We start from the raw sequence: 12,503 nt of genomic DNA, 5'->3' as shown, positions 1-12,503 counted from the left end.
TCTACAACCCTTCTACACCCAAAAAATAAAGAAAATAACTCATACACACAATCACCCACAAGAAAGAATGAAGACTTCCACGGAAAACTGCACAAAAGTTGAATCGTAATGCGATTTGCCCTCAGCTCCTCAATCACAGGAGACCCTGTTGGTCAGGCTGTTGGCCAGGCTGCTACCTGCGATCAGGTGCAAACGTCCGATAGTCTGATGTGTGATAAATAGGCCAACCTGTTAATCAATCTGACGGCTAATACGAGACAGTATGAGCAAGTTTCCACTGAGCCATACTGAGCACTTCAGAACATTCCTGCAAGAATCCATTACTGTTAAGAAGCAGCTCCAGTGTGAAGACTAAATTCTAATTATAAATTATTTCAACTGTACCGACCACCTTCTCATTCAGTGTTTTTTCCTTTATTTACCGGTACTACTTTTGCAGACATCAAAACTATGAAGCCATAACCCTGTGTTTTGATGACAGCTCTGCAAACCTTTGGCCTTCTCTCACTGTGCTGCCTCTGATCACCTCGTTATAGCTCTTTGGGGAATTTCTCTCCTTCTTAATCGAGCTGGGACCATCAGCTCTATTTGACAACTGATAGAATCCATATTATGGCAAGAACCGATCAGACAAGTATAGAGAAAGTAGAGTTCATCATTACTTTAAGGACTGATGGTTCCCAAGTGTAGTTGTAATAAACATCAAGTGCTCACAAGTGGAGGGATCCAGGAAAGGAAGAGAAGGAGTCACATGTGATGCTGAGGAGGAATTCACCTGGGTCAAGAGACTCAGAAATCACAAGTTACCGGTAACAGCATCTTGGATTAGAGCCCTGAGAAAGTTCTGCTAACAGGCACGTCTCAGCTCTCCATAAGAGACTGCCTCAATCAGGTCTTTTGCTCAAGGAGCTGCTAAGAAACCACCACTAAGGAACAGAAAAAAACAGAAGAGATCCATTTGGGCCAAGAAAGAGAAGGAAAGGACCTCTGTTGTGGACATTTGTTGTCTCTGTGTGTCACAGAAGAGGTGAGCGGATGCATGGTTCCACCATGCAGCACGGGGGAGGTGTGATGGTGCTGTGGGGGTGCTGTTCTGGGCCCATTGGACCTGCATGGCTACCACAGCAGGGAGGATCATTCATTATTAAGCAGGACAATGAGCCTAAACACACCTCCAGGCTGTGTCAGGGTTATCTGACCCTGATGGTGATGGAGTGCTGTGTCCTACACTCAAGCAACAAGGCCTCAGCAGAAAAACCCATTTCAGGTCACCACCTCAACAAGATGATGAAGAGAATCTCAAGAACAGGTGCAGCAGTAGTCAAAGCAAAGAATCTCAAATCAAAAACATGCTTTATATTTATAGCTCACAGTTTATTGTTTACTACTTAATATCATATGTGTTCCTTCAGAGTTTGGATGCCTTCAGGGAGAAACTACACTGCCAGGAACATAAAGAAAAACAACTAAATGAGGAGGTGCTTCCCAGCTTTTGACTGGTTGTGAACTCACTGGTGATTCACCAACAGATTTTATTAAAAAGTTGTCAGTCCAGATGTTTGGCTGGTCAAAGACCCATCTACGGTATCAAGAGAAATCACAGGCAACATGCAGGCTTTTAGCCAGAATGGTTCTAAATGTGTCAGCATGTCCATATTTTACAGAGTAATGAAGTCAATTTAAATTACATTTGCAACATTAAAAGCATAGATTTTAAATGGAAGTGAAAGAACTGCTCATTTTCTTCAACATTCTAGTTTTTGCCTAAAGTTTAAAGCAATCTATCACTTAGAAAGAGGCCATTTCTTTGAAATATGGGGAAGATCACTGATGTGTCACTGAAGCTCCAGCACGTGGTTGCTGTCTTTCAGACTCACCATGCAGGCTGCTTGTACAGCCTCAGACACGTTGCCGGCATTTGGATCACACCAGAATATGTGACAGTCGAAACGATGTCCGCCGACATCCATGATGAAGGCAAAGGTGTGCACATCCCGGCCGACACCCATAAAAGACAGGAAACGGACGCGACACTCCACCAGCACCTCCTCTTCATCCTGGTGGCACATAAATGTGCGTGGATGAGAGTCACAGGTGTGTAGTGTACAAACAACACAATTTAATGACACAAAGGCAGAACTGAGTGGAAAGGGATGGAACAGCAGTTGGCTGGTAGATGTGGCATCTAACCTGGTCTTTGCTGATGGTGACAGTGGCGTCTGCCACACTGAGGGCTACCGGGGTCCAGTCTTCTTTGTTGGAAGAACTTATCAGGCTCTCAATGGCTCCATTTAGAATGTCCATTCCTGAAGTGGAAGGAAAAAAATACATGAAACAGTATTTTTCCAAAACAGGTAAACCACTTACACCTGGGTGTAAATACTCCACTCCCTCCTGGGACACGTGACTCTGAAATCTGGTCTGATTGCCCCCCATAAAGTGGTTTCAGTGGACTTTTGTCTAGCTGAGGACCCTGATCAACAGTTATCCATAAAACCAACTCCTCAGTATCATCCAGTCAACCTTATCTCATAACACTGGCACAAAGTCTTAACTCCAGCCTGAAGACCAAGCTGGTCAGAATTGAAGAAGACCAAGCTGGTCAGAATTGAAGAAGCATCTTTCTCTTTCTGTCAACAGTCCAGTGAACTCTGCAGCAGACCTTACTGGTTTACAGGGCGTGTGTGTGTGTGTGTGTGTGTGTGTGTGTGTGTGTGTGTGTGTGTGTGTGTGTGTCTCTGACCTATAGGTCTGACCACGGGCATCATCCCAAGGTAGAGGACCTGGAACTTCTGAACCAGCTCTGTCTTCGGCGTAGGGAACTCTGCTGAGGAGAAACCGCACAGCAGAAGTTAAACATGCTTAAAAACAAGTAAAAAATTCTCCCTTAAAGATAAATTTGGTCGATATTGTCTTGTGAAAATATAGTCAGTAGAAAAGAGACATAGTGTTTTATTGGTGTGGTATGGACTTTATCGTAAACAATGAGCTTGTTGGCCAGACTGATCTTCAGCAATGGTGACTGATGCTGTTTGATATGATTATGCAGAAAGTCTGAGTTGGAACTTAATATCTACATATGGATGTTGTACATGTAGGCCTGTGTGTGTGTGTGTGTGTGTGTGTGTGTGTGTGTGTGTGTGTGTGTGTGTGTGTGTGTGTGTGTGTGTGTATGTATGTTCCAGAAATTGTCCAGATGCATCCTCTCACTTTTTAAAGCCAGAAACTGGCTGTAACATCTTTTCCAGGTGTGCACTTAAAAAAAAAGATGTGCTTCTTATGTTTGACTCTGTTTTTGAAAAATGAACAGCTGTTACAAAACCATGGCATTATCTGCAAAAAGAGATATTCCTTTGCCAAATAAGGTAGAGCTACTCTGAAAAGGTTAAAATGCTGTTTAACACATAAACCTGATGACCTCAGCGTATGCAGGTTAAATATCAAATCATTTATTCAGCCACACGCACACAAACCTACCCTGTAAAGGCAGATCCAGTCCTGCCTGGATCCTGTCCTGAAGAGATCCACCGGCCATCGCTTTAGCATTCTTTCTCTCTGTCATTATCTGGGAGGGGAGGGAAGAGAGCTAAAACAAAACCAAGCAACAAAAACAGCCCAAATCCTTTAGACATTTTTTGATATATTCTGGGTTTCGTCATCAATTGTTGTATGAAGAGCTTCAGCGTATTGAGCAGCAACAAGCAGAAGGTTCTGTTCCATAGGTTCGCTGTTAAATAGGGAACATTTCAACCATGAAGGACAAAGAGGCCCTTCACCTTCACTTGCACTTTGAGTGTCTTGAACAGAAATTTAAACTGGATACTAAGGTACTGGATACTAGACGAAACAGACAATTAAAGAATGTAAATGATTCAATAATTAAAGGTTTCAACGTAACAAATATGCCTTTCTCTGACACATGCAGTTTTTATTCCAGATAAAACATATAGAGTCTGTGCTCTCTGCTCTGAGGTAAGGTCACACTATTTCTCAGGTATGTTGAAGCTGCTTTTGCTATATTTGTGCAAGGCTCTGTAATAAGGAAGCTCTGTACTATATCATGTGACACATTTCTATCAGAGAATTGTCAGAGAATATCCTCCACCCTGAAGTTCTTACCCTGGAGCAAATCTCATGCAGGCTGGTGGCGATGGCTTTGGCTGGCGTGTCACAGCGGAAAACATGACATTTCAGAATCCTAGTCTTCTTATCCCGCGCCACATACGCAAAATCCCTGAGAGAGGGGAGACAACTGGGTCAACAAGAACATAAAACAGGGAGAGAAAAATCCAGAGGGGTGAAGATGAGACTCCTGGAGACAAATGAGAGATAACCTGACCTTTATCAGGCTGATGAACACACACATGAAAGTCAATGGACCCCAGAGATCCATACATCAGCATGATGTAAGGGCCACTTGAATGAATGACAGCAGGAAAGAACTTTCCCTGTGGGCTGACTGAACACAACATGGAAGCGGAGACAAATGGAGCTGCACCTAAAAGCACTACAGTGATTGTGTGCAAGCAGATTGATGTGGTTCAGAAATGTTCCTGAAAGCCTGAGCAAACAGCGCTCGTTGCTTTAATATGAGACAGAAAAAGTAAAGCTGATGGTTAAAAAGGTACCAGAAGACAGGGAGTGTTTGTGTACATTAGAATACCTGTGGGGGGTTGACCTTCACACACACAACTCTATGTTTGTGTGTGTGTGTGTGTGTGTGTGTGTGTGTGTGCATGTGTGTGAGAGAGAGAGTCAGTTCCAGTAGAAGAGCCACTTAGAACATAAGAAAAATGACACAAAGTAAGTTAAATAAGGAACAACAAATGATGGAGTGACACTGATGGTTGGAGAGAGAATGAAAAAAAGGAGTGTGTTTACCTCTCTCTGAGTCCAAAGGGAGCAAAGGACAAAAAAGGTATTTAGGTTAGTAGAAGTTAAATTTTAAAAAAAAAAACAGGTAATTGGTTTCATTTGTCTTGCTTCCATATAAAATCTCACAGCTGAGGAACACAGAACAGCAGCATCTAAAGCTGGAAAATTAGCTAGAAATTTCTAAAAGGTACATCAAAGGTGAGAAGAACAAGAGACAAAAGTAAAGAGAATCAAAATACTCGAGTACCCAGACAAAAATAGAGATTTTATCACATCAAAGCGTGTCTGTGAGAATGTCTAATCTGGATGTTAATAAGGAGTTTCCTGGGGAGGACGCACCAGGGTAGAGATTGTTTAATACAAAAAAGAAACCTCAGAGTGTCTCCTAACAGAAGTTTGTTTTTAAACTAGTCAACAATTCCTTCATTAAATACAGGCATTAAACAAAGAGCTCCAGCAAAATTGTGCTAGTGTTCTGTATTTTAGAGGGAGTGAGGCGATGAAGGTGACAGCATAGCCCCTTCAGCTCAGCATGACTGCAAGATTCTCAGGTTCATTCAGATCTCTTTCACAAACACCAGGGAAGCTCTTTCATCGGGTTCTATTTGTAGACTGCAGCAGAAACTGTCATCATTCAGAACAAAGGCAGACACAGGTTCTGAGCTCCATGCATTTTCCTCCACCATTAATCGTGATGTGAACAAACTAGCGGCAACAACTGATTCTGACCTCTGTAGCTTTTCTTTCCTGTTCCTTAAAACACAGACTGATATTTGCACAGTTTGGATATAAGGATGTAAAATTTACTCACAGCTTGGTTTCCCTGTCCTGGTCCTCCTCTGGGTGCCTGATCAGCCTAACTCTACTGCAGACACCTCTCAAGCAGTCTGCTACACACCCAGCCAGCACTCACCATACCTCCCCCTCTGGCAGCTTCATCCCCATCTCTTCTGCCAACCCCTTCTATCCCCCTTCACCTCCTCCCTCCAACCATTTTATCTCCTCCTCCTGCAGCCAAGGTATTCCCAATTGTCCGACTCCGCTGATAAATGCAAATTTGAACGATAGACGTGGAGGTTTAAAATCCATAAAAGCCACGTTCCTTTAATTCCAGCAGACTTCTCTCTGTTTTATGCTATAACTCCTCCACTTTGTGTGCATGTACCAGCTCTGTTTCATTAAACCTAATAACAGCTTGGGCTTTTCCTTCAAGCGTTTAGAGGCTGTGCAGAGCATCCTTCTCTGGCCATTCGGCCCTATATTATGCCTGTAAACTTTCAGAGCTCATAGCCTGTTCCATATGGTGGATGTGGTCCTAATGCTTTCACATCTACTAGACATTATTTCTTCATATTTTCTGGACCAGCACCAGGAGCTTTACTCCGCCTCCCTGATCTCAGACCGGTAACACTTACATACACATATGTGATACACATTCAACTTTAATCCATGAAAAGGTGTGTTTTTACGATCTATAAAAAAAACAATAGTAGGTATTATGATGACCAACCTGCCGTTGTCCCGGCCAACACCCCACACACGGATACTTGTGATTGGCTGAGAGTGAAGCACACTGCGGTCCATGGGGTCAACTAGGTTCAACATATTGTTCTCCAGCAGCAAGTACATGTCCTTGCCCTAAACACACACACACACACACACACACACACACGCACACACACACACACACACACACACACACACACACACACACACTGTCATAATAGCAGTCCTTTAAAGGTCAAATGCTACAGTTTTTCTTGGCCAGTAAACACAAGTGTCTGTAAATACCTGATCAAAATTTAACAGAAGGAAGCTTTCTCGCTGAGGTCAATTGACTTTGTACAGAACAGAAATTCTGCACCACAATGATAACTGTACCATCCTCTTTGCTGCTCCTTCATGTTGTTTTATTATATTCTAGCTCTCAAAACCTCAGTTTACAGAGGGTCTATATTCACCCCTCCCCTTTTAGTTTGCACCCGACATGTATGACACACAAACTGTGATTGCAAACCTCTCCCCAGATGCCAACGGTGTCGCGGATGTCATTCTTGCAGTATGATAATTGACGGATGCAGTTGTTTACAGCGACACTGCTTTTCCCAGGAGCCAAGTCCTCTTCCGCCATCTCTACCCATCCCAAAGAACGAACTGCAAAAGACTTTATACAAAGAAATACAAGATAAAGATACTTTGACATTAAAACTATGGGCAGATTTCTTTTAAAGTACAAAAAAGATTAAATGAGAAAAACACCGAAACCCTCAAGTGTGGGATTGTAGGCCCAACACCAAAAATGTGTTCAGAGCCTTATGTGTGGGACTGGCTTTCATCAGTGTCAGAGTTTACTTAACTGCTTCCCATCCAGTAATAAACCTATTCATCCCCTCAAAACACACACACATCATAAGATTTGTACTGAGGAACAATTTAATTGACACTGTCAAAGATATATTCCAACGTTAGCTCTCAGTGTTCTACCAGCCCGGACTAGAAATTGTACTTCTAATTCGCGCCACTTGGTAGCAGTGTTGTTTCTGTTTTAGCTTTGGCACGCGCTCAAATTTGAGGAAAGCTCCTACTTTTCCTTCTGGGTCATTGTTGACATTGTTGGGCTCCTCTTCCTCTTGTGATGGACGGTTTCTGTAAGAGAAGTTTAACAATAGCCTGATTTTGTTCATACATTTAAGAGTGTAATGGTTTTATCGATTCAGCTATGGTGATAACGTGAACTCTGTCCTACATGTGAAGGCCATGGCCAAGTATTCCTCTAACTGAAAACAATGAGGCATTTCCTGAGTACAACTTCCTGTTTTGTCTGAGCCAATTCCACTCTAACACCGATTAAACATAAGATCAGAGAAACAAAAACAAAACCTTTTGGAAAGCTGAGTTGGAATGCAAATGGAAGATACTAAAGATCATCTTTGTCTGTATGTATTTCACCTTAGTTTGAGTGATGCATAGCGAAGCGTGGCCCCTTCAAACTCCTTAAGACTGGGGTCAGGGTTCACCGAGGCTGCCTGCAAGTCCTGGTGCAGATGCATGAGGACATTATCATCAGTTTACATTATACAGAACTACACACAGGTTAATACACCAGGATAAAGGAAGGGAACCCCTTTCACACACTAAACCTGTAACACATTCCAGATGTGGCAGTGAGGGGGGTCAATCTGATCATTGATGATTCCACACAGATAAGAGCCTTGTTAACTCCAGCACCTTAATTCATGTGTGAGGCTGTAATTTCAGTGATCCAGATGTACACTATTTGTAACAACTTGAGAATGGTGCTCTGGTTTGCATCAGCTTTCCAGTTGGACCTCCTGACTGTTATATAAACTCCACTCGATTTATGACCAAAGTGCTTATTTGTCAAGATGATCTCAGTGTATCTGTCCTGAAAAACTTCATGAAAACAAACTCATTGCCTTCATTCCCATCTAATCAGAACCACAGTGAGGTTACAGGACAAGTGTGAGAAAGGGGCAGAAAAACACAAACCCAACAATACAAATGTATGTAGGCAAAAATATTAATGTTTTAACCCCCCAAAAAATGTCAACATGCAGCCAAATGTGGACAGAATATCCTTGGCAACCTGAGAAATAAGTTTTGTGTTTTATATAATGGGCATGCTGCAGATAACTGAGATAATTCAACACACACACTCACGTGCCTGTGTATGTCAAAACATTCAAATCTGTGCCAGCAGGGAGGAAAAATGATAACGTGTCAGCGATGTAAGTAAAGAAAGACTGAATGTGCCACTCAACTGTATTGTGCAGCCAAAATATAGAGGCATGTCAAAACGCTGCACGTGGAGCGTTTACATACACGGAGAAGCAACAGCCACACATGCTTTTTGCCCAGGCAGTGAATTTGTGGCTCATAATGCATAAATGCACACATGTGTATCATACTTGCCTTCCACACTTCACTACCAATCTTGCTGCCAAAATCACTCCAACCCAGTTTCTAAACAGTGTTAAGACACAAACACGTACACAGAGTGGTGGGGCCAAAATTGGGGAAGAGGGTCAAAAGTGAGAGGAGATTGAGGGAGGAGAAGAAAGATTAGGCCCGTTAGCCAGCTAGCTCACTGCACACTGAGGGCTTGTTGCAATAAGGAGCAACTCTGAAATGAGATTCTTGAGATTTTGTTTTTCTCAAATTGTTTTTGCCCCTATTAAATGTTAACCTGCATACAGGGAGGGGACCAGGGACTACCTGATAAGAATAGAGTTTATGGAGCGTCAACACAAAAAAGCATATACAAAAGCAGTGGGTATTGTTGTATTTGGTTTCTTCTCTGCGGTCCAACAGACACATTTACACAGGAGATTTAGCTCAAGGTTAATCAACTGGGAAGGTAACAGAAGTGAAGCCTCCCACCTTATCTTCATCTTCATGATGCTGAGGGTGACTCTCCTGCTCAGGCATCCCCTGCAAAGATGTGGAGCGAGGCTAAAGAAAGACGGGGTTTGGGTCATATGTGTGTTGTGGGGGGTGGGGGGGAATGACAGAGAACAGAACTAGAAACTTACAAAGTAGCAGCTGTTGACAAATCCACAGGTGGGGAAGGTGGGTTCATGTGTGGGGAGAGGCTCCACTGAGCTGTCTGAGGTGGTGCTGCCTGAACGAGTCGATGACCTAAAAAAGATGTCTGCCTGGCATGACTGAATGCACATGGAGACAGAAGCCGGTCATTAGAACCTAGATTTGCTGCATCCTCAGCGTTGGACACTAGTGCCCTCACATAAAACTCAGGGTTAACTAGGACAGTTAATTTCTCACTGTACATTTATAGGTCTGAAAACACCTTCTACAGGAAACACATGACACGAGCGATGAAAGCATTTCCAACATAAATCGTCCTTTTAGAAAACTATTTCTCTCAAAACAGTTCTAAAAAGGTCCAGAAAAATAGTGCTGAGCCTGTCTTTGGACTGTGGCAGGAAAACAGGGTGCCTTTAGAAAACCCACTCAGACACCCTGCAGCCTCCTTAAAGGCCCCCACTTGATGTGAGGCGTCGGCGATAACCACTGCAGCTTCTGAGCCTAAACAACCTTATTCTAATGGGCTTTAAAACATTTAATTCACACCTTACTACAGCACTCACAATGGGGTGACTAAATGGAGAGAAAGGCTGTTTTTCTAATAAACCTTCTCAATACTTATATTAATGTTTGAGTATCATTGATTATGGATCGGTTCTGGAATAAAAAATGAATTTTTGAAACTGTTGCCTTCCATCTTGGTTTTAGCAACTTGCCTCTAGGTCAGGGATCGGTGAGGGGCTGAGAGAGCCCAGCATGTGTGGGGGAGTTGAGGGTGGGTGGTCATCGGAGGCCTGTGACTCCGTCTGTCCAGGGGGGGTAGGGTAGGTGTTGGGCCTCTCCCACTGAGTGGCGCCTGTGGGTATGTGCCAGTAGTAGATACCAGCCATGTCTGTGATTTTCTTCCATCCAGGAGGAAGGTCAGGATCATTCTGGAATGACTGCTCACTCCAGATATCTGGGATGTAAAAAAAAAAAAAACACACACAAATCCACAAAAAGAGATGAGATCTTAATATTAAATGCATGCAAGATAAAAAAAAAATACATTCATTTTTCCTGTGACAGACTAATGACTGAGATTAGCAGCAGCTGTCCTTTAACAGCCGTTATCCCTCCACAGATGAGTGCGTGAAGCATCATAACTCCTGTACAACATACTCATACACATATTTAAATAAAACCCTAGCAACTATTTTAGAAATTTCTAATACAGTGTTGTAAAGCTTTGAGAAGATAGCTAACAATAAGATATAATCCTAATCCCAGGGACAATTGTGCTTTTTTCATCACCTTAGTTACCTTACAAATGGTGCTTAAAGCAGTATTAATTCTAAATACATTTGACATGTTTTAGTACATAACTGCAGCACTGATTAATTGGCCATTAGCTACACGTGTGCTTATTGGCAGAAAAAATATATATTCAATATATATGTACTGGTCTTCAGCTAATGCTGAGAGGACAACAGCAGGATAAAGAACAGATGGTTGCTGACAAAAAGTATTGGCCAATAAAGTGCATAGAAGAACACACACACACACATACACTTCTTTTAGACTGGAATAAATCCCGAAAGTGCCTTTTCAAACTATTTGGACAAGCAATGATTCGCGGAGCCTTGTGGGAGTTTGTCTTTTATTTGAGACTGAAGATAATATAAGTCCACCAAAGATAACATGACTGCTGCTGATATGGGGGGGGGTAACTTAAAGAGTGGTGGCCAGAAAAAACAACAGAACAGAGAGAAGGGAGAGAAGGAGAACGAGAGCGGGAGCACTGCCTGATCTGTGATCGGTGACCAGCAAGCAATTAAGGAGAGCTTAAGTGAGCTACGAGATAACCCAACTGGCATGCACCATGGCAGCTCATGGCAGAGCTATGTAGCAGTTAGCCTAGGCTAGCATGCAGCTTCCTGCCAGAACAGAGAGCAGAATTGCCCTGAAGGGGAGGGAAAGCAACAGCAAACACACATACAGACAGACACATGTCCAGAGCAATGTACACACAAAAACACAGCCCGTCACCAACAGACTCCTGCTACCAGAATTATCATTTTTAGTGATAAACTACATCCCTTCAAGAAAGAGGCTATATGTATATCAATAACCGTGCTTGGAAAATCACACGTGCACAGACAGATCAACACAGACAGCCTCCAAACTCTAAGCTTGCCGTTTAGTTTCCGGCCATCTTGGACAGATGCACCTACCCTCATAATTGACAATCACAATGGCCAGCATGTAGTCTTTGCCCGGCATCATAGTGAGCTGGTTGCCGCTAATACAGCGAAGAACCAACACAGAACCAAGACAGAGAGAAAGAAAAGGAGAGCGAGAAGAGAGGGAGGGGGCTGCAAGAGAGGGGAGGAAAAAAGAGGGGAGCGCGACCAAGACCTATTCATACAGAAAAATGATGACAACATCTCCCCTTCACTGTATTCTATTGGTTGTCCTGGCAACCCCCAGGTTGATCATCATATCGCATCCAACGGAGGTACCACAATGATTCTACAGCAGCGCTAATAAATGAAGACAAAAAGGAAAGAAAGTAAAAATAAACAGGATCTCTTTGAGTGAGAGCTCTCAACTAGGTGTTGATGTTTGGTTCTGCTATGTGAATGCAATTTCTTATACAACCTCTAAACCACAAAATACCCACTGAATCCAACAAACACCTGAGAAAACAGCCTGCTTCGATCTGGAATAAACAGCCAGGGACGCAGAGCAGCACTGATGTTATAATACTGTAATAATAATATAAAACTACATCCATCCATCCATCTTCTACCACAGTATCCTTGAATGGGGTCGCAGGGTAACATGATAAATTGATAGTGATTAATTCATCATGCTGACAACCAACTCTTTAGCGAAAGTCTGGGTGGGACAAAAGATCTGAAGGTTTTAAGCTTAGATGATTCTTACAGAGACATTGATCTACCGGGAACATGAAGCTGTTCATAAGTGATTCATCTGCTTGAAATAAAAATTTTATGACCAGAAATAAGAGAAATCCAAAGATTTTCAGAACATGCCAAAGAAGACAGTGAGTCAGCAGA

General features: G+C 42.7%; 1 protein-coding gene across 9 annotated transcripts in view; it reads right to left on the bottom strand.

Moving 5' to 3' along the window:
* The window catches only part of apbb2b (amyloid beta (A4) precursor protein-binding, family B, member 2b), a 32,289-nt gene that overhangs the window by 5,973 nt on the left and 13,813 nt on the right, over nt 1-12,503 (bottom strand). For 3 of the 9 annotated variants that reach the window (XM_029851455.1, XM_029851457.1, XM_029851456.1), the window contains exons 4-17: nt 10,158-10,399; nt 9,429-9,560; nt 9,277-9,348; nt 8,809-8,859; nt 7,825-7,910; nt 7,461-7,521; nt 6,893-7,039; nt 6,386-6,513; nt 4,882-4,887; nt 4,120-4,234; nt 3,478-3,565; nt 2,744-2,827; nt 2,191-2,306; nt 1,878-2,057 (exon numbers count right to left, since the gene is read on the bottom strand). In XM_029851455.1, the coding sequence (XP_029707315.1) occupies nt 1,878-2,057; nt 2,191-2,306; nt 2,744-2,827; nt 3,478-3,565; nt 4,120-4,234; nt 4,882-4,887; nt 6,386-6,513; nt 6,893-7,039; nt 7,461-7,521; nt 7,825-7,910; nt 8,809-8,859; nt 9,277-9,348; nt 9,429-9,560; nt 10,158-10,399 (1,508 nt within the window). The remainder of the gene's footprint in view (nt 1-1,877; nt 2,058-2,190; nt 2,307-2,743; nt 2,828-3,477; nt 3,566-4,119; nt 4,235-4,881; nt 4,888-6,385; nt 6,514-6,892; nt 7,040-7,460; nt 7,522-7,824; nt 7,911-8,808; nt 8,860-9,276; nt 9,349-9,428; nt 9,561-10,157; nt 10,400-12,503) is intronic. The other 6 variants (XM_029851458.1, XM_029851460.1, XM_011612611.2 and 3 more) reach the window with 6 other exon arrangements.

Source organism: Takifugu rubripes, chromosome 17, assembly GCF_901000725.2.
Source record: "Takifugu rubripes chromosome 17, fTakRub1.2, whole genome shotgun sequence".
Taxonomy (NCBI): Eukaryota; Metazoa; Chordata; class Actinopteri; order Tetraodontiformes; family Tetraodontidae; genus Takifugu; species Takifugu rubripes.
Note: the sequence above shows the minus strand (reverse complement) of the source record. Positions and strands in the feature narration are given on the sequence as shown.